Consider the following 22,674-nt stretch of genomic DNA (forward strand, 5'->3'; position numbering starts at 1 on the left):
CACTGTGTGTGATGAGTTTTTGTGAAGCATTTTTGAAAATGCATAATTACTGAACACCACCGGACTGTGTCTAATGAACTCCATGTGGTTTTTCTTTGATCTATGATCAGTCAATCACTCAATCAATCAGCCAATTCTTATTCAGCATGGCGCCATTCGCAGTCAGACTGTAACACAGACATTGGCTGAAACGCATCGGTGAAAAGGCACATTTCAGCCAATTTGACAAACCTGAAATCAAAAATTGGCTCCTTCTTATTCGATATAATGAAGTTGCATGTTATGGGACCAATCCATAGTGTCAGACTGTCACAAAACATTTCACACAGTGGGCATGAAAACAAACAGTATCGAACGACTGGGGACTTATTCCCTGAGCCTTTCTTAGGTGCTCCCATTAAACCTCTGGAAAACAGTGAGACAGTAAAACAGCAGAGCAGGGCCCATGTATTTATAATCTATAAAAACGAACTCACTGTGGTTTCCCTTTGGCTTGGCATGTCAGCTCTAGGTTTTCTCCCTCCCTCGTCAGTCCCTCGGGAAACTCCACGATGATCTTCACCTCAGGTTTATCTGAAAAGGAAGAGCACCAGTCATTATAAGGTTGCACCACACCGTGACACCACACACAATGTTCCCTTCCAATGATGTGACTCAGAGAGAACAAAACCTTAAAAATCTTAAAAAAAAAAAAAAAATTAAAAATTAACAAGACTTCTCAACAGCAAAACAGCACTGCAGAATTTTTTGGAAAAAAACAAAAGCCATAATCTTGTTAGAAAGTGCTGACAGAGTGTGAAAAAGAGATACTGCTTTCCCTTTCCCTGCCTTTTCTGTTTGCACTGGGACTGCCGTATTCAGAGGGTGACACATTATTAAACAATCTACACACTGTATAGAGGCAATGTGGCACCACCACTCTGAGGAAAAAAATCTCAGAGCTGTGAGGCTGAATTTCCCACCACATCCTACAGGTCAGGACTTGTCATGCAGAGACAGGATCAAACTACTCACCACCATGAAATGGACTGGTTCTATCTGTCTGGTTTCCTCTTAAAAATCAGTATGTCAACACCCTGCTCACCCAGTGCACTCAAAGCTAACCTTTACGGGCCAGCGGCTACACCCCTGCCCCCTGCAGCTGAAACGCTCACCCGCTGCAGGCTTTCCTGACCCCTGCAACGGGCAGAGGGTTGAGCCGATTCTGCCTGGCCTGCTCGGTGGGTGGCTCCACAGAGCGCTATCCCTGTGTCCCAAGGACGTTCCGCTAAGCCGCTAACTCTCTGCTCCTGTGACGGTCGACTTTGATTTCAGACGGCTGGTGGTGCAGTGAGGCACTGAGGCGGCGGGCCACCCAGGCGAGGCACTGCCCTTTAGAAAACTTAATTCCACCTGGATCGCTTCAGTAAAGTATCCGGGTTTGTGAATCGGGACGGGCCTGCTTTTGCATTCTGAAGCAAAATGGCTGCCGTGTATCTCCCAGTGAGGCCTACACTCTGGCTGTGGCTGGTTACCTCACTGTAATGCCCACAGATGTGAGCTGCTTGATGTGTGGCAAAGTGACGAGGAGCAGGGCTCATAACCGGAAGGTTGCTGGTTTGAGTCCCTGCTGGGGTACTGCCACTGTACCATTGGGCAAGGTGCTTAATTCAGAATTGCCTCAGTAAATATCCAGCTGTATAAATGGATAACATGTAAAGATTGTAACCTGTGTAAGCTGCTCTGGATAAGAGCGTCTGCTAAATTACAGTAATGTAATGACTGCATGGAGACAAAAAAAAAAAAAAAAATCATTTAAGGTATATCAGCTGCCCTGAGTGAGGACGCCTGCAAATTAACCTTAATAAATGCACTGAAAGTTTGACCAAAGAGAGACTGTTTACATGATGTAAGACATCAACATTAATAGTGTGTAAAAAGATAAAAAGCCTCACTTTAATCTTTTGCACAGTTATGATTAGCGGGACAATATTACCATGTGTGGGATGTGATGGGAAATACATTCAGGCTTTAATGTAATGTAATTTGTGTGTGATTAAAAGGGGGAACTAGCTATGCATGGCACATCATTATGTGATGCACACCGATATAAAGGAGAGACAAGAGCCCTGCTCCTTTCAGTTGGGTTTTTTGGTATTTAATGAGTTTTATGGAGGGGGCGTGTGGGAGTCGGCAAAGTGCAGGAATGTAGTTAAGGAATATTTTCTGCTTGAAATCTCTCTCTTCCCGTTTCACCCCCCACACCTTGGCAAACGCACGCAGTCAAAGGCCACGTTTTCCATTCCAGAACACAGAGAACACACAGAGAATTTCTGAAGCCATGCAAATTTATCATAATAATTTCAAGTAATCATAATAATTTCCTATAAATAAAAAAGAAGAACACCCCACAAAAGACTTTTCTTAAAATGACGTTTTTTTCTCTCCAGAGAATAGAAACTACCTTTAACGACCACTTTTTTCTTTTATTTTGCATGAAAAATAAGCAATTTTGTTGTTCTTCAGTATACATTTTTTCCTGTTACAATATTCCGGTTTGGCTTGGTAAGATTGAAAATGTTTAAAATAGTGACAAAACAATAAGCATTGTGATTAGATTCATCTAATAAGAAATGGCGTGTTTTCAGATGTAAACAAGTTCGTCTTTTACTCTCTAGCTCATATATAATCATATTACCCAGCGCTTTCAAACGTAACTTGATAAACAACATAATGGAACTTCCTGCTTGTGGTCTGAATTTCAATGGAAACTGTTTCCTTCACAGTAAAACATCAAGATTTAGCACGGCTAGCTAACATCAGACAGTGAGTTATTTTACAGACCAGCTAGTGCAGCAAATATCCACCCTCACTGCATCCGCTGCAGACCGGCATTAAGCCGAGGTTTTATTCAGCTGTGTTTGTGTGCAATGTTCCCGCTCTCGTTTTGGGAGGAGCTGCAGGGAGGTAATGAAGATGAAGATCGCAGAGGGGGGAATCACCTGTGCACCTCTTGTGTCTCCTCCCCTGGATCCCAGGTGAGGTCTTGCCACCCGCACCACCCACTGCTTCGCAGCTTTAATGAGCTCATCACAGCCAGAACGCCAGCAATGACTGGTAGCGGAATGACTTTTAAATAGACTCTGCTAAATTGCTCTGCTTCTTCAGAGCTGCCAGCCCTGTCTTAAGCATTCTTGCAGCATGTGTGTGCTGTTGTTCCATTATCTGATTCCTTCCATAACATGTTGCAGGGAGACACAATTTTCACATCAAAATGTTTTCCAAATGACAGACCTGAAAATCCACTCAATTTAAACCAAAATGAGACATAAAACATCCACTTAATCTACAAATTGAGAAAAGCAGTAAAAAAAAAAAGAGTAAAAGCTTTGAAGCTGTGGAAATTTCTCTGATGCAGAACTTCATAAAGGAGTGTGTGAAGCCCCACCCTGCCAAACAGACACCCCCCTGCTTACCTGTACTGCCACTGCCAAGGAGCTTCAGGTTTTAAGTACCTGAATGCTCAACCAAGTTCAACCAATCTGTTTTTCAGTCTGCATCTGATAAAGAAGCCTGCTCAACGATGAGTGACTATCAGCACCTTAAACAGACTGCATTCAAACACCACCCCCTTTTTTTTTGCATTGAGAGATGCCTTTAAGGTGACTCGATTATCTAACAATTTCATATCGTGCGCGCAGTATATTGGGTTTTCACTTGATTAACCGAGACAAATTGCCTTGATTAAGAGTACAACTGCTGAACCCCGGGGGGTTGAAACCCGCATGTGCTCTGGCTTGGTCTATGCAGTGCAGGCGTCTCCCGCCCCCTGCTTCCTACCATAGATCCCAGTGATGGATGAAGCATGTCACTTCACCTTCCAGCAATTTCGCATTCTGTACAATTGTGCCACTCCAGCGAGGAGTGTAACTGACTGTTGTTAGTCATGACTGGGTGGTAATGTGTTTCTAATTTCTGGTTTAATTAGAAATTCTCACGAGGGGCGACTTGAAGACTGTTGGAGTGCGAGTCAACAGGGAGCACCGGGGAAAGGAGGCAATTAGAAAATGATCAAATATTTATGACTGTACGTAAAAGGTAAACATAACGTTCTTACGTTAGAACGGAAAAGATATTTAGGTCAACTGCAAATGGTTAAATGCAAGGTAAATGCAGGCACTTAGACCCACTGAAAAGATAACCTGTGTGAGGTCGAGCTTAATAGCCTTTTATTTCGTTAGTATTGACATAATAATGACCCCTTGCTGCACCGGTCTCTAAACACGTCAACAGGCTGCCCCCGCAGTATGCTCCACATTGACCTTTCAGGTCGACAGACAAGGCTGAATATTGTCCATCTATCTGAACTGCACCTGCTTGGGGCCCCAGCCGTTTTTCCCTCAAAGACAGGCGGCTCACGGTATAATGCCATATAATGTGTTGCCTTGGAAAGCTGGCGGCCTTGCTTTCAAGGGGGGGATCTGACGCCCGTGCAAGCCTGCCTTTCCATGAGATCACTGGGGCACTCTGCTCCTCAGTCACCGTGAAACACTCGACACTCCAGGCGCTAAATAAACGTTAAATGCATATTTTCTTACTCCCCGCCAGTCACCTTCATTCTCAGAGCGTTCATGTTTTATTTATATGGTTAAAATGCAACACGTTTGGTTTACTTGTTTACATTCATACCTTGGGAGGATGCCAACTTTCTTGCATGCAAGCCAGTCTGTATAATTGCTGTCTAGTTTAGCTGTCTCATTAGCACTTAAGCGCTGAATGTTCGGCGAAATAGCTGAACGACTGCGTGCACGTACGGTGTGATAAAGCGGCGAGAGGCAGCAGCTCATGACAACACACGGCCATCAATATTTCCAGCCCCGTTTAACAGACACAACTTTTTCCCCTCTCCCTCTCTCTTCTTCTGCTGAAAAAGAAACTCCATTAAACCACCAGTGGCTGGGAGCTTTTAACGTGGTCTGCTTTGTTGTTATGGCAGCGTACTTTCTGATGCATCAGGCAGGCAGACAATGCCTTCCCCGAAACAGCTTCAATGGGCGCAGACAGGCACCGCTATGAATTTACGGCCAATAATTTAACAGTACAGTAAATGTTTTCTTTTTTATCCGCCTTAATCCAAGATTGCCAAAATGTCAAGCCGCTGCGCTTGAGCTGATCCTTCCTGTCTTTTATCGAGAAAGGTCAGACGAAAAGCGTGCTTCTTTCAGAATAAATGAATATGCCGCAAAGATCGCAAAAGGGTAGGTCAACCTTTTCCCTGACTTGCCAGGAAATGTACAGTTGGGTATTTAGCTTCTTTTTTTCCCCTGGATCAATACATTTATATAAGGAATAGCATTTTCAATTTGACCACAGCTCAACATTCTCTCTCCCCATTTTAACCCCTCAGATCCTGGTCACAGGGGATGACAGTACAGCTGTTACACATCTCGAATCACAGAGTGAGAGGCAGATTATGTATTTCAGTTACCAGTGCATAAATGGATTAACCTTAAGCAGGGTTTGAGTTAAACAAGCTCAGCTACTCAATGCAGTCATCTGTGTTCAGAGACAGAAGCACTGGTTCAAGCTTCAGGTTGGGGTCCGGAGCATGACCGCAGACCGCTGAGGCTGTAATGTAAACACCCCCCCCCCCCCCCCCCCCCCAGAGCCCAGATGACACTCACATTGAACCTCCAGGTATTTCTGTGCCTGGAAGTCCTTGACCGCTGGATGGTCCACAATGCAGACCACAGGAATGCCGTCGTCCTCCTTGGTGACGGTCAACGTGAGTCTGCTGGTGACGGTGTACATCCTGTCATACGTCTCCTCCACCGTCAGCTCGCCTGGCAGGAAATGACATCATCAGCGTCAGTAAAGAGCACTGCGGAGAAATATCACTGCAAAAGGCTGCTTCTGTGTTGCATCATTAAAAGAAAAAGAAGACTCCCTGAAACAGCTGATCAAAAGCCGACATGAGGTTTCACGAAAAACTATAGTGGTGTCAGACTCCCCAAGAGAGAACTATGAACTGAACCATGACTCTGGATTGGTCTGAAGTGACACCATACCACTGTGGTCACAACCACCACTGATGCTACTTTGCACAATGGCCAAAACAGACAGATCAGCTATTTATCCGTGGAGCGTTCAACACAACCGTCCTGAAAGAATGCCACATGCCCTCTGAACTACAGGCAAAACGATGGTCCATAAGTAGATGTTCTGAGAGGACTGTACTCCTCATTGAACTTTCTTACACTCTTAAGCACATCAGCTGACACCCCACTGCTGCCCCCGGCCCATTGCCGCCAGACTCTGGCAGCGGGGAGCGTGATAGCGCACCTACAGTCCAGGTCAGAGGTTGCGGACTGTAATCACTCCATCTCTACTCACCAAGTTGGACGCGTTCCTCTTCCTTCAGTGTCACTAAGCGCGGAGAACACAAAGGCTTCTGCTAGGCATTGTGTGGCTAAAATGCACACAGCACCCTCGCAGCTGAAAAGGGTGACATTCCTCAGTAATTACGATGCCCTTGCCGGTTCCGGGGTCACCTCCATTCTCAGTCTCCTTAAGGTACTTTTTCCTTTGTGGGCTGAGAACAGCAGAGGGATGACTAATACGGAAAACACGACGAGAAGAGCAGGAAATAATGTCTCAATAAAGTCTGCGACATGTACATTGCTCAGCCCCCTACTGCGTGAAATACGCTTATTCAGAGAAACGAAATAATCTAGCTTGAACTGTTTTTGTAACAAATTACAAATCCAGACTGCATGATAGTTAAAGGCAGTTTTTTTGCCAAGAACAGTATGTGAACTGGGTGTTTTAAAAAGTAGAAAATTGTTGGAGTGAAGAGGATAATTGCTAAAATTTTTATACCAAGGTTATGTATTTCATGATCCTGATGTGCTGATGGGGCTGGTAACGCAGTTGACATTTTTTTCCCTTTTGGTTTATGGAGGCGCAGCCTAATGAAACATTTCTCAATGTGCTTCCTAATGTTTTCAGTTTCTAATGAGGCAAGTTTCCGGCGACGGAATATACTAATTAATTTTTAATTAAAGCCAACATTGTGAGCCTTGGCAGGCTGAGGTGAAGGGGGAAAGGATACGCTGACGAACACAATGTCACTGCTGACATTCAGGATGAAACGCGCCCCACATACAAATGGCAGCTTTTCACTAAAATAACCAGGCTCAAGGTGTCATTTCCTTTGTTAATAATCTGCGGCTCAGAGGCGTAGAGGTCCTCAGCCCTCACAAACAGGAAACTGATAGCCAACTAACATTCTGTGCACAGGCAACTTGTGCTTCAGTTTTTATCAATATTGCCACTTTCAATGCGGTGACATAGAGCAAGTCTCTTCCTTATTTTTACAACCCTGTGTTCTTTAACACAACAAAGTCCCTACACTCCACCCCATGTAAAACTCTCACTTACAAAACTGAACAGCCCAGCAGAATGAGACACACAAGTCTTCTGCTGACGTTAGCACCACGAGGAGGCTTTATCTCGGTATTCTACCTCTCCGAACCAGCTCCCGGAAGGGATCATAAAGTGTCATCAATTAGAAAAGTTGCATGCTGTGGTTGCCATCAACTTATGCCATTGACTAATCCCCCATTATAACAGAAGTTTGCTCTTGGGGATTTCATTTGGAAAACTTTGATAAAACTTAGCCCTGGTGGTTTGACTAAAATGATTTATGGATGGGTGCTATCTGACTCGTTCCATTTTATTGGTTTCTTTGAAACTAGCACGACCACCAGCTGATTGGTTTCCCATCCAATCTATCAAGTACCCAGACCATGACGTGCTTCAAGCTTCAGTGACACTGTGCCCTCCGCCGAGGCAAAAGGGGTCTGAAACACCCCAGCTGCTAAATTCGCTACGACAGCAATGCCTCATAATGCTGCCTTACCTGTGGTCACATACGTGCACTGTCGCCCTGAGCAAAAGCCTGTCCAGTGGGATCCTTAGCCCCACTTGTTTTGCTAAGCCATAATGAGGAAGTGACATCAGACAGAGAATTTATAGCTAACATTCTAATCTGATTTTTTTTTTTCCTGGTTTACTTTGCAAGGAGAGTTTTGAAGGATCAAAGTCCGCTTGTCATCCTGTTAATTACCCTGTATGAAAGATATAGTCCATCAGTGAGCAGGAATCATTCATCTCTGCTGCGGGGACGGAGCCATTACAGAGCCATTATAGAGAGGGTGAGAAAATCAGCAAAGCACACGCATTTATTTTCTGTTGTGAACTTATCAGAACAAATCCCACTATCATAATGGTATTACTTTCCAAAAAAAGGCTTTCAAAAAGTCTAATTCTACTCCGATATGTAAGGGCAACGGTAGTCCAGGTAACTCTTAATGCCACGCACACACCTGCACACACACACAAACAGCAAAGCCAATATCCTTTCATTTGCTTAATTTTTTTTTTTCAAATACATGCAGAGTGCTGTGGCACATTTTAAAATGATGTGCGTGGAAAATTAAATCCTTTCAACAGTTCAGCGTCTCTGTCTCCGAGCTCTCTCTGCCTGTTGTCCGAGAAAGCTCGGCACAAGGTGTGAAGTCCTATTCTGTGCGGTGAGAGAGACAGTCACGCGTGCTCTGTCTTGTGCCTGAAGGTCACCCGGGGGCAAAGCATGGTCAGATACAGACCCAGCCTCCATTGCTGGGGTTACACTAAATGAGTCCTTTTCCTGCCCCACTTCAGACACCTGCACACTCATAACAGGAGAAGGGAATAACACCTGAGCCACAGAAGACTTCTCTAAATGTGACTTTCAGCTGACTTACACAGGTGGCTTGCACAGGGAGGGAGAAAAAGAGGGACAAAACCATGCCCAGAATAAGCAGCATAAAAGTGAACAAATAAGGTGTGAATAAATGACTTTGCATAGCAGGCTGGCTTGTGTTTACCCTCCCAAGTTAGGGAGCTATAACCTTTAAATGATATTTATTTTAAAAAGCCTAAATACCCGCGGTGTAATTAGGTTGAATGATGAAAATGTTTAATTAAAAATACAACACCCAGAAGGCAGTGGCTCTTTTCAGTATTTAACCATCCTCCATTCCCCTCAGAAATATACCCACACTAGACATTATCGCCACACACTCCATTAACCGAACACAGGAAAGCTCCGGTACTTTCAAACTGTGCATGAAAACTGTCCTCGCCTTAAATTTTTTTGTACTTGTACTAACTCTGTGGGTCCTTGTCTGACAATGTAATCCTTTGATATTTCCTACTATTTGATATTTGCTATTCAACATCAAATGACAAATTGGAGTGTTAAAAAAAGAGGGAAAAAAGGCAAAGTGTTTTTCCTGAGGAAATGATTACACTTATTACCATATTCTCCGTAAGACACCATCCATTCTTCAGAGGGTAAGCGGTCTGGTGGCATGCATGAGAGATTTATGGTCTGTGTCTCTGCGCAGTCCCTGTGAGGGACACCGACTGGCCCCTCCCTGCTGTCTAATGATGAAATGCGTTTGCGAGCAGATTAAAACCCTCAGGAGAATCAGCCGCTCATTACGGCCGGATCCGTGAGCAGCGGCAGCGGCGGCAGCAGCAGGCTGGGCTCCGCGGAGCGCTCGCTGTGTGGGAGGTGAGCAGTACCAGCTCAAATCACAGCGGCTCATTTGGACTTCAGAAAACCCACCTCTCCACAGAGCTGCCGTCGGCAGGCTCCTTCGGCCATCGCTTGATCAGCGGGGTTAAATTCAAAGCAGTGCAGCGCTGTCTTGCTGACAGTTCTCAGGCGGGCTCGAGGCCTTATGGATATGATGGGTTTTAAAATGAAAATAAAGAGAGAGAAACGAGTCTGGGCTAATCTGTGCAGGTTCGTTAGCGGCCGCTGTCTTTGAACCCACCTTCCAGCTCCTCGTCCCCCTTCATCCATCTGATGCTGGAGGCGGGCTTGCCGCCCATGGTGGTGCATGTTATCTCCGTCTCGTTGCCCTCGCTGACGATCTCTTCCCGAGCCTCGATGATGGGGTTGCCTGGTGGTACTGACATCAAGCAAACAATGCTGAAATTAGCGAGGTCCGTGGTAAAATACACATCAATATAATGCAGAACCTGATAAATTACACATCAGGGCACCACAAGACCTGGGAAATTACACATCAGTGAACACCAGAACTGGGCAACAGTGTAGCATAGTGGTAAGGGCTTGTAACTGAAAGGTGGCTGGTTTGATTCCCTGCTGCTGTACAGTTCAGCAAGGCACTTAACTCAGAATTTCCTCAATAAATATCCAGATGTATAAATGCATAGCATGTAAGAACTGCAGCCCATGTAGGTTGCTCTGGATAAAAGGGTCTGCTAAATTACATTATTGTCAGTGACCAGATGCTCTTATCCAGAGTGAGTTACATAGGTAAATGACAATAATGCAATGTAATGTAACCTGATAAATTACCCACGAAGGCATTGCAGGACCTGCCATTCTTGTCGATGTTCTGCGGAACTGCAGCTGATTCTGGCAGCGTGTCCCTGATGTTCCAAACTTTAGAGCTTTAGAACATGGCTAAAGGCAAGATCCAACCACCAGACTCAGATGACAGACAGCTTCTTGATTAGAATACGCGTCTCTTACATTGCATTTCAGGAGTTGTCTTTAGTCATACAGGCCGTCTGTAGAAACTAATATAGCGGGAAAAAAGTTTAATAATGTTTCTTTTTGGTAGTTCCCACAGTGCATACACTCATTCACTGTTTGGATTTTGGTGTTGAATTTTATTATTGCTATTATTTGTTCTGCATTTCTAAAGAACATAATTGCAATTTGCATCCACATTAGAAATGTTGTTTCTCCATTTGGTACTCGTTCTGAAGGTACTTCATGTAGTGCTATTCAAACCGCACATCCATGAGACCTGTCCCTCGCCAAGTTTGTTTGTTTTTTTTTTCCTCCTGCTCTAAACAGGTTGTTTATAGTAGCTTATACAATTACCCATGGTTCCTGAGTGGAAAGAAATATTGCGCGGCTGCCTCAAATTGCACTTGATTTTTCAGCCCCCGTTACACCTGAATGCGTGGTACACCTCCACTGCCTGCACAACATGAAAAGCTCTGCTGGACCGCTCAGCGAAAGCAACAGTCCTGCTGGATTTTAAACGCTGCAGGTGCCGGTGCCAGAGGCAGGTACAGCAACAGACGCAGGGGCACTCAACCTCAACAGCCTGCTGAGGAGTAATGAGCCACCGACCCAGCCTGTCCACTTAATGCCGAAAAGGAGGCCAAATCAATGCAGTGCATATAGGCCACTTCATGGCAGTGAGAATAGGAGTCAGGGCAAGTGCTTGACTCCCGCTGGTGTGCGGCCTGTTCAGCAGGGGTTAAACAGATGGCGGTTTGCTGAATACTAAAGGAAAAGCAACTGACCGAACTGAACTCACAGTGAAAATTATGGATGCAGTATTGTAGTTCTTGAAATGTGGGTGCCATAATACAGCACCTTTGCAGTTCTCATGCTGCTGCACAGATCAATGCCCACCAGATTCAGTCAGGGAAACATTTAGAGGGGTCACTGTGGAGTAGGAAGTGCTTTAGCATTCTACCTCATTACGACCTACACTCAGCCTCACTTCACCTTTGCAAGATACACGTCTTAGTAATGTGCGGTGTACATATCCATTTGCGAATATGTACAAGGGATAAAAATGGAAGAAAAGAACAAAAAACAAAACAAAATAAAAGGCACTGCTCCAGTCCACAAATGGCAGCTACTACCATGTGTTCCAATATAAACAGGAACTCCAGTCACCCCTGACCCAAGTGAGGTCACATACTTTTAACCTGTGCTCCAGGGAAGTGAGACTGCCCCCTCCAGGTGGGATGGAGTGAGTGCCAAAAGAAAAGAAAGAAGCCAAAAGGCTGTGTCGGGTATGTGTGTAAGGTAAGTCATCAGAACTTGTGAAAATGCCCTAACAGAGACTGGGTGGGACAGAAATGGGACAGAAACCCAGATCAACCAGCTTAGGTGGAAGATGCAAGTGATTTGTGTGTGAGTGTGTGTGTGTGTGTGTGTGTGTGTGTGTGTGTGTGTGTGTGTGTGTGTGTGTGTGTGTGTGAGTGAGTGAGTGAGTGAGTGAGTGAGTGAGTGAGTGAGTGAGTGTGTGTGTGCGTGCGTGCGTGCGTGCGTGCGTGCGTGTGTTTGTGTGTGTGTGCGTGCGTGTGTGTGTTTTCGGGGGTCATACCCAGCACAGTGATGTCGGCGTAGGCCTCCTGTGGGGGGTCAGTGTAGAGCTGGCACACATATCTCCCCTCGTCAGAGAGTGACACGTTGGACAAAGAAACCCGCAGCTCGTTGTCCGAGAAGTTGACCAGCTGGAATCGGCTGTCCTTCAAGGCTGAGGGGACAGACAAGAGAGAAGATGAATTTCAGAGCTGTGAAAATTTAATGTTGCATTTTTTTCTTCCCTCCCCTTTCTTCCCTGAGATAAGAAAAATAACGCACCCCGCGATCATTAAGACACACAGCAGGTCCAGCTGAGCAGCTTCACCATCTGACCAGCACAATATTTCAGTCCCAGCCTGTCTCTTCTGTTCCCTCATGGATAAAGTTCCTGTCTGAGCTCTAACGCTGAGTCTTCAGCACACTTTAAGGTCTTCAGAGATTTAGTTCTAGTGCTTTCTTAATGAGAGGAGGAACTGTGGAAAAATAGATACTTTTTGGCCTTTTTTTCCCCCCAAGAATAATGATAAGCCCATTAAGGTTTGTTTTGAGTGTGAAACGCCTGGCAGAGATGAAAGGATGCTGGCACTCCTGGATATACTGAATCGTGGCTGAGGCGGAGCACTCACGGGGGGGGGGGGGGGGTCACCTGCGAACCAGCTGCATGTGCTCAGAATTATATACAAAGGATGGGTCAGTTTCCAGTATCCTTCCATCAGCGTTCTTAGTACTCTCTGTCTAAAAGGCATCACCACGGAGTTCAAAGAACTAACAGACAAAAATAAAATTAAAAAAATAAATAAATAAGAAGAAGAACTAAACCGGCCGGGATGATTAGAGTGCATTAGCGATTCTGAGGCGAGGTGAGGGGAAGGCGCTGGCTGACGGTAAGTGGTAAGCCGATGCGATTGTTCTCTGTCCCCGCTGGTTAGCGCTGCTCTTTATCTTTCCAGGCAAACGCTTCCTGCCCTCCCCGAATCAAGGAAGAAAAACACAAATGGATAAGGAAATGTCTATCAGGCAAATGCACATGCTGAAAATGAAAGGATATTCCCTTTCAACTAGAGAGGGTCGTAGGCATAGCAGAGGCTGTTTTAGCAGGCAGAAGTTGTTATGTTGCGCATCTGCTCCGCCTATGAAAGCCTTCATGCTGCGAAAAACACACTGAGAAGGCTTCCTGCATTTTATAATCCATCTCATCTAAACCACCACTGTTGTTTAAATTTTAATACAAAGACAATGATTTAGGAAATAAACAACGACTTTTTACAGCTGTGGCGGGTTCATGTTCTGCTCTAACAGTGTAAGCTCTTAGTCGCAGTTTCCACTGGCTACTTCCTGTCCCAGCAGCACCACTTCCTGCAGGCTGTCAGTGCACCCTGCCGGTCTGAGAGCCGAGGGAGTCCAGCCCCTCTCAGCTTCAGCTCTGTTTGGGGATGGGAATCCTCCAGGGTGGTGTGGCCTCTGCCGGGGTCTGGATGCCCCGCTCTGAGCAAAGCCACCGGAGCTGTCTCCCTGGCTGGCTGCCATTTTCCGGCGCAGTGCCGCGTGCTCAACCCAACGCATGAGCTGGATGCGTGACTAATTAGAGTGCAGGGCAGGGAAGCGGGGGGGGGGGGGGGGGCGATGGCATTGTTGGGGAGAGGCCAGTTAAAAAGCTAATGACATAATTCAATTTATTGATTGAAAAAAAAAAAATGCGCGGGGATTAGGGGAAGAAACCAAGGCGACGGTGCCTGGCCGTAATCCGTTGTGACAAAAGTCATTTGGAAAAGATGGGAATAATTAAATCATTATAAAACCGCTAATAACTGCAGTGTCAGGTGTAAAGGAGGGAACAGCACCGGCATGAGAAACAGCCACTCATTACAGAAACAGGAGGAGCCAAAGTCCAAGGGGCTGCTGAATGGGCCCCCTCAAGATCTGACAGCAGAAGGATGCATTCTGGGAAGATAACGACTCTGTTTACAGCCGTAAGACGGCAAGGCCCCAGTCCTAGCCTAGAACATCTACTCTCCTCCATCCATTTCATCTGGATGCCCCAATGGACAGACACATTTTAGTGCCAAAACCGACAAGGCAAAAAGTGCTATTTTAATAAATAAAGTAAATAAATAAATAAAAATTAAAATCCTGGTTTGTACTCAATAATTATCAAAGACAATGAAATAATGACAGAGAGGACAGGCTGCTGACAGTCTAGGATTCAGCTGAAAGTACATAAACGCACTGGCTGCAACAGAACCAACCCAGTTACATTCAGGCATAATTACAGTCTGTTACGTGGGCTGCCGACTGTTTTCTGGGTAATTCGGTGATAAATAAATAAATAAATAAATAAAAGGCATCGCTTTGGTCCAATCACGACAGCGTCTCCCACTGAGAGCCTGGCCTTTGCGGCTTGTTGTTTAACACTAGGTCACAAAACCCATGGGCGTGGCAGAGTGGACTTCCTGCGACAGGTAACAGCGGTGGCAGCTGAGCTCCGCCCCCTCCCCTGCGTGATTGGCCTCCTGCCTGGACTGAAGCCATAAATAACAGCACCACGCTTCCTGCTGGCACCTGCGGAGAGAACACCGCTCAGCGAGGCGGGAGGCCGAGTTTTTCAATGCTGCTCAGATGATCAGACTGTTCAAGGAAACCATCAGCAACAACTGCTGGGTACATTAAGTCATTTGCTCTGTGAAACAGTGTGGGTTACAGTGAGGGCTTTTATTTTGAAAAGTACAGATTTAAATTGATGAAATATAAAACATTCAATTTCAAAAGGGAGAGGGAAAAATGACATTATAATTATTATTATAATAAGCCATTCTTTTGGTTTCACAAATCGTTTTTGGTTGTGATTAATGTTCAGCAAAAACGTAATAGTTTCTTTTTGTCTTTTCTTACCACACCTATTTGCCCCGAACAAAAAAAAGAACACCTTAGTGCGAAAACTGTTCAAGAGAAACGAGGACAAAAGACAGACAATGTTAAACACCAGCATGTCTCTCAGACAGGTCTGACATCACAGAAAGTGCCAGACAGAAGAAGAGAATAATATTAGATAACAGTGTTAAAAATGGTTGCCAAGCTGGGCAGCTTTCCAAATGAGTTATACCCAGAGTAATAATGTCAGGCCTCCAGGTGGGACACGTCCCAGTCTCTGTCTCCTTGGCTCTGGGTTCGAGGATGATGCCCTCCCTCTCATCTTAAAGAACAGCGGCAGAGAGATAGAGAGCTTCTCGCACACATAATTGGCACTGAGGCGTGCCTACAAGGAGCATTCCATGTCAATAACCAGAGAAATAAATCCGGTTACGGACACAGACGTTGTCAAAAATACACACCCCGCCTTCTACTACTACCTAAATCACCGGAGTAAACTCTGCAGACGACCAAGTTTCCGCTGTAAACCCAGCAATATATTTCACGAGTACCGGCTTTTAACAGCCATGTTTCTCAAAACAAGGAGAGATTTTTTTTAATCGCTTCGAAGTCTGGAAGCAATCCAGGAACACAGAGACTGCTGCAACAACAACACACGAGACGAGCCGAACGGCAGGGACGGGCCATATGGCGATGCATAATCAATTATCAATTCATAATCTGAGAGATTACACAAAATTCAACCAATAACCAAGACAGACCAAGACAAACAACAAGGTCATATTTATACACAATTTCTCTCCATAAACAATTTGCATCACTTTTAAGAAAAAAGGGAAAATACCAGAGTTGAACTAATATAACCCCAGTGCTAACACTGCTTCTACATTTCACCCAGTGGGTTAATAAAATGGTATTTCAGCAGTGCTTCATATAATTTTCTATTTAAGCTCTATTGCTGAGCTCTTGAAATTGAAGAACATATAGAAAATATAACCTGATGAATCATACGTGCAATAGCATCTCTTCTATAATGTCTACTTACAGGAGAATAAAACAAAATAAATATTGCATAAATTTAGTATGAACAATGTACATGTTTGTTTCTAAACATGGTCGATTCAGATTAAAGCTATTAAAATGACTTATATAACAGACGCTGTTTTGAGTGATCTGAACTGAAAGAGCTGGCGGACTTGCTACCTCACTAAGGAATCTCTTAGAAAACACTGAAAGAAAGACAGACGCCCCAGTTAACTCACAACAGCAATGAAGCTACCTGTAAATACAGTAACAGGGAAGTCAATTCCCTGCCAGCGACTCTCCAGCCTGCCTTTACCCCTCATCAAGGTCTCCTCCACACGATGCTCCGATGGTTTTAACAGGTTTAACAGAAAAGGCTCCGGGGGACAGCTCTGTCCTAAATAACCGCAATCAATTCTGATTATGGGACTGGCCATCTTTAAGCAGCCCATCACTGTTTTATTAACCAGAAAAAAACCACACTGATTTTATGCTTCCCGTGGACAAAACCACAGGAGGTCTAAAGTACTTTGTCCACATCTGTGAAGCTGTAATTTTTGTTTTTTTTTTTTTGCTCAGGCACGAATCAGAGCGACAGAATTACAGAATGTCACTCATCAGCCCCCAAACACCCTATTGTCTTTTCCACAAACCATCACCTTTGTGTGCAGTATAACCATTTATTGTTAAATGGTGGTATATATGTATGCGTGTATATAACCCTAACCCTAACCCGTTGCCTTTTGTCTAGCGTTATCATTTCTCATTTCATCATTTAATGTTAAATGGATATCACTCACACACACATACACACACACACACACACCACATGCTCTTCTCCTTTGTAAGGGGCTGAAACACAAAGCTCGATAGGCATGGAGAGCGAGGGCAGATGTGATTAGCCTGGACACTGAGGCTAAGCGTAAAAGGCTGTGAGGAGAGAAATGTCTGCTCTCCGAATCTGACGCGGCTGTGACTGGTGACTGGACGCCGCTAGGCTGACCTGCTGCCCGGGGCTCTGATTTCACAGCTGAGGCCTGTTTAGGCTCTGTCCCTTCAGGGGACCCTCTCCCGAGCCCCCCGCACTCTTTGCCAGGGCTCACAGGTTTCTGTGTCTGCTGGAACATGAAGGAAAAGGTGTTTCTCAGCGGCTATCGAGATGTCAGAGGCCAATTTTCTTCTCTAAAATTTTGACATGAAAAAGCCAGGCCCTCGAACTGACCGCCTAGGGAGAGTGTGACCGCGGTGTGACCGTTCGACCGGCTCCGCTCACGGTCCTTACAGAGGGAAAACCACGCCTGATAGCTGCTGGAGCTTTATCTAAAGGTGGATTGGTGAATGATTTCTGTTAAACCGCTGGCCCTCGGGGCGAGTGGCAGTACTCACGTCTGACGTCTCTGAAGTAGATGGTCTGTCTGTTGGGGTTGAGGAGCTGGATGACCGAGTCGTCGTTGTTCTTCACTCGGCAGCTGATGGTGGCCACTTCCCCCTCCACCACTGAGACGTTATCTGTCATGAGATTTTGACCTTGGACTGCGGGGAGAAGGAAGAAGGGATGGTGGGAGAGAGGCGAGGAGAAAGGAAGAGAAAGGGAGGGGGGGTAAATTAAGAAGTGTGAGTAATTTGCCCTTGTCTTGTTTCCGACCCTTCTCCCATGTGGCTTTCATGATGAGAATGGGTCACGTGTACTTAACATGTGGAATAATGGTGACAAATATAGGGCTCTAATAACAAAGTTCAAGTAATTTCTTCAAATATGAGTGCACACACACACACACACACACACACACACACACACACAGACAAACACATACACTTACGCTACTGCACATAAATAAACACACACACACACACACACGCACGCACAATCCCTCCTCTGCGGTGAAAAACAGGCTGGTGGAGGCACCTCCACTCCCCTAATCCTTGAGATGTAACAGTTTTGTACACTGTGTGGAGCCATTGATTTTCCGGGGGTCTGTGTTTTATGGGAGGCTGCCACCTCTGGACTGTAACACCGCTGCTCTGAAAGATGTGGAGGAGGCTGGTAATTGCTGCTCATGGCGGAGCTGCATCATGGCCATGGATCTCACGGCACGGTGACGGGAGTCAGCAATCTCACAGTGCAGTGACGGGAGTCAGCAATCTCACAGTGCGGTGACGGGAGTCAGCAATCACGGGCGGGACTGCGTAACGCACACACTGCGTAACGCACACACTGCCGAATGCACACACTGCATAACACACACACTGCCGAACGCACAGGGCCAGCACTCCCACAGAGGCTTTGCACAGTGCAGAAGCACTACAGCAATGACAAAGGGATACAGATGAATTACATGGGGATTTTTCAAGCCCCGTAAACTAAGTCTTATGATGCTATATGCTAAATAATTTCATTATAAAAAAGTATGATTTATGATAGTATTTTTTCATCTTTTTTTGACATGTTTTGTGTGTTTGGATAGTAAATTGCACCCAGATGTAAGGAATGTTTCAAGACAGAAACAAAGACATGACATGGGGTAGTATGTATGTTGGGGTATCTTTGTGATGTGTCTTTCTATAGCCTATGTAATAGTACAATAATACAATATAGTGTGTATATTGCATAGAGTCATGAAGTAGCACGTGAATGAAGGCTTTTAATTCCTTTGCATTTGCATTTTCTCCCAGTCAGAGACAAAGGCTCTCAGCAACAGCAAAATAGCATGCAGATTCACACATGCCTGAGCTTCCAGACATGTCCGAACCTCGTTCACGTTGACACACACACACACACGCACCCAGACGAAATAAATAAATATATAAATAAAAGGCAAGTGGCCCCTCAGACCCTGGTAATGAAGACAGACAGCCAGACTAACATCATTTAAATCAACCTGCCAAAGGAGAGGTGCAAACAGCCAGAAGAAAACGACAAGAATACTTCAGACTCGTCAAAAGGGATGTGTTTTCAACCTTTCAACCTTTCAACCCAGAGCCAATGGCATTTGAAGACGCAGATATTGCGACATGTTATCGGGGAGGTGTGGAATCGGCGTGGGCATTCGCAGGCCAGCCGTGTCTGCAGAGACCACAGGAGAGGAGGGGGTCGGAGCTGGCCCTCCAATCTGAGACAGGGTCAAAGGTTAAACACATGTGACACAGGGTCACGCAACCCTGCCAGACTCACGCTGGAAACGGGACGAGTCGCCTGAAAGCTTGTCAGAAACTCAAGAAAAGGACACCGTGCTTACCCATTCCAGAAATGAGGTGCCACCTGCAGAAAAAGCACACAGGAAGCTAGGACACTGGCCATTCCCTCATTTTCACAGAGATAGAGAAGTAAAGCTCGTCAAGCTCTTCTTCATACAGTGAACAAACCAAAGCGTTCTGCAAGGTGACATCTGGATGCTGGACTCAGAGGTGTGGAGGAGCAAGGCGAGGTGTCTGCACTCCCCGCACCTGTGCATCCAATTACAAGCTTTCAAAAAATGCTTTACAATGAAAAATTGCTCCGTCCTTGAACTAGTGTATTTAATGGTGAAGATATGGAAGGTTACCATCAATCCAGATAAACATAAATCATGCCAGATAAACCAACAGCTGTTTAGAAAAAAGAGAGAGAATTCACTTAGCGCATTTCTTTTGTGTTTCAATTAGGCCGCAGAGGACTGTGTGCCATTGGTGCCATCCACTTACGAAGCGAATTGTCAAATTTCTAAAACCTGATTGATTGATGGACGAGGACATTTGCATAAGTTACTCAGGCAGAACAGAGACACGACGGCTCATCTTTCTGTTTTATTAGAACCAATTAGGGAGGGTATCATGAGACATTGATCATCCCGGGCTGAGCTTGTTAGGATGAGGACGTGGTACATTTGTAAACACAGGCACTGCGCTGTCAGCTAAGGGAAAACATCCCCTCAACGTGAAAATAACGCTGCCGCAATGTACACCAAAGCTTTTGGAGGTACAAAGCAGATTGGGCTCCATCACATTCTCCAGAATATTCTGGAATGTTGCCTAAAGGCTCCTGGATGTAGCCATCTAGACCAGGTTGTGTTCCTTTATTTAAAAAAAAAAAGAATAAATACTGTAGATACTATAGGGAGAAATGATGCTGATGGCACAGCCAACTCAGACTCCTTGAGCCAGCTCATGCAACCATAATATTGATCTTACCCCCATACTGCACATATATAACCAGCAAAAATCATGCACCAAATATAATACCCCAATTTAACACCAAATTACCATGATTTTGTGATGTACCGGGCTCTACTGCTGATAGACTGGTCCTTCAGATGAGGCATTATACCAAGGTCCGGGCCTCATGGCAATTATCACACAGAACACAGGGTTTCCCTGTAATTCTTAATTTCAGTTGATTTCCTAATCTGGTTCTCCAAATCTGGCCATTTGAAACTGGCTAAATTTGATTTATGATGTAGATTTGATGTACACCACCTCAGCTGATGTATGGTGAGCATGCTGGGGAAAAATGGCTGCCTTGTCTCACCCAGGTGGGGGAAATGTACAGCATTGGTTTTGGGAGGTATGAGTCATCCTCTCCTCTCTGTAAAGAGTTTTGAGATCCACGAAAAGATGCTACATGAATGCAATTAGTATTGATCTTTAAGCTGAGACCAGTCTCAGAAAGAATGCTGTTGACTTTGTGCATATGCTAGTATCTTACAGTGCTTTTTATTAAGTCTACTCAGGTCTTTGTATTGCAAAGAAATGAGCAAAAGACAATGAATCTTTATTTTTGGGTCCCCAGACTTATTGTAAAAAGGGTATTGTTCCCACTGTCTATTGTCTCGACAGTGCCATTAGTAAATTACAATCCACTTCACAAGGCCCGTCTTTGAGGAACTGATGGTATCTGTGTGTGCGTTTATACCCAATTTAGTTTCAGGAATCTGCTGAACAATTAATTTTTAAACGTGACTCAAAGCCTGTAGACAAACGAAGAGTGAATGAGTTTAAGATTTTAAACAGAGCTCAGACGGCGACGCTCTTAAACACACTCCAACAGAAGAAACACGCCCAGCGGAGGAATTCTTTCTGAAATGTTCTGCTATCGTCTTGGTTTTATACCCTGGAGAAAGTTTAAGCTTTATTGGGCTTAATTAACAACGCAGTCTTGTTTCTACACGCAGATTATCAGACAGCATTTATCAGCTGAGCTCCTGTGTCTTCACTGGGAAGCAGGACAGAAAAAATCCCACAAAGGCTATTGTCTCTCATATTGTTCCGGTTCGTCCCACAAGACAAGTAGCCTAACGGCGAATTAAAAACATAAATAAATAATTAAACAGTGTCATAAACAATGCTAATGACGGCTGGAGTAGACACAGCAAGGGGTATGGGCCTGGTTCCCCATGCACATGAGTGTGTGTGTGCGTGTGCGCGTGCGTGAGTGTGTGTTTGTACGTGTGTGCATGTGTGTGAGTGTGTGTCTGCGTGTGTGTGTGCACGTGCGTGTGTGTGTGTGTGTGTGCGCGTGTGTGTATGTGTGTGTGCGTGTGTATGTCTGTGTGTGTGTGTATGTGTGTATGCGTGTGTGTGTGTGTGTATGTGTGCGTGTGTGTGTGTGTGTGTGTGTGTGTGTATGCGTGTGTGCATGCGTGTATGTTTCGGGGTTGGGGGGGGGGTGTAGTGTGGAGGCTCTGGAAGGAGCCGAGGGTGTCAGAGCCGCTGCCTGGTGATTTATGCTTCAGAGCGGCTGTGCTGGTGAGGCTCAGAGTACCAGAGGACCTGCCACGGTACACGTTCCCCTGAAAATCTCCTAAAGGGGAGGGCCAGATGAACAAAGCAGGGATGAACCTTGCACAACCTCGCAGAGAGGAGACAGGTGTACTCACCCCCCCCCCCTTCCCCCGGCCCCCCGCTGCGGCTCCAAGCAGCATGTGTGCATGCATCTATAGTAACAGCGCACCTAACAAAGCATTGCGAGAGAGAGAAACAACGTACTGCGAGAGGGAGAAACACCACACTGGGCTAAAATGAACCAGTAAAAACAAAGAAGCTGAAATCTACTGAGGCGGCTGTGAGCTGACCCGAGAGGCTGCTGGGAGCTGACAGGGGTTTATGATGATTTAGGTTTCCTCGCTGTAAAACATGACGAGATCACTGGCTGAAAGGTTCCGCAGTGATGCGGGTGCTCATCGCAAGTCGTTGGGGCTCTTCTGTTCTGTATAGGGGGCTGTCCTTCAGATGAGAAGCTGATTGGAGGCTAACGTCCTCTACATGCACCCTCATTTACCTGTGCATTGTATTTATTTATCTATTGTTTAGACAGCTACTACATAAATTAGATAAACTCAGACGACTATTTATTTATTCATTTATTCAAAGATACCTGTTTGCCTGTGTCTGTGCGGCACCACTCCAGATTGGTTCTGACTGAGCCCTCACCTGGCAGGGCGGCCTACCTGGATTCACATCACTTGCACGATGTGGCTGGTGAGCTGATCTGGAAGCTGTTTTGACACATCCACTTCAAAATGCAAAGTTTAAACAGAAGCCCTCCTGTTTCAGGCTGCAGTTTGATGCAAACACCTAATATTTATCTCACTGGGGGCGTGAAAACTGCACCGTGGGCTTTAAAATTTTTA

The 22,674-nt window shown here is 45.3% G+C and overlaps 1 protein-coding gene across 4 annotated transcripts in view; it reads right to left on the reverse strand.

Moving 5' to 3' along the window:
* Positions 1 to 22,674, reverse strand: part of cadm1b (cell adhesion molecule 1b) — a 285,341-nt gene that overhangs the window by 44,937 nt on the left and 217,730 nt on the right. For all 4 annotated transcript variants that reach the window (XM_036536051.1, XM_036536049.1, XM_036536048.1 and 1 more), the window contains 5 exons: positions 17,456 to 17,602; positions 12,198 to 12,350; positions 9,867 to 10,004; positions 5,664 to 5,822; positions 477 to 573 (listed from right to left, as the gene is read on the reverse strand). In XM_036536051.1, the coding sequence (XP_036391944.1) occupies positions 477 to 573; positions 5,664 to 5,822; positions 9,867 to 10,004; positions 12,198 to 12,350; positions 17,456 to 17,602 (694 nt within the window). The remainder of the gene's footprint in view (positions 1 to 476; positions 574 to 5,663; positions 5,823 to 9,866; positions 10,005 to 12,197; positions 12,351 to 17,455; positions 17,603 to 22,674) is intronic.

Source organism: Megalops cyprinoides, chromosome 9, assembly GCF_013368585.1.
Source record: "Megalops cyprinoides isolate fMegCyp1 chromosome 9, fMegCyp1.pri, whole genome shotgun sequence".
NCBI classification, from domain to species: Eukaryota; Metazoa; Chordata; class Actinopteri; order Elopiformes; family Megalopidae; genus Megalops; species Megalops cyprinoides.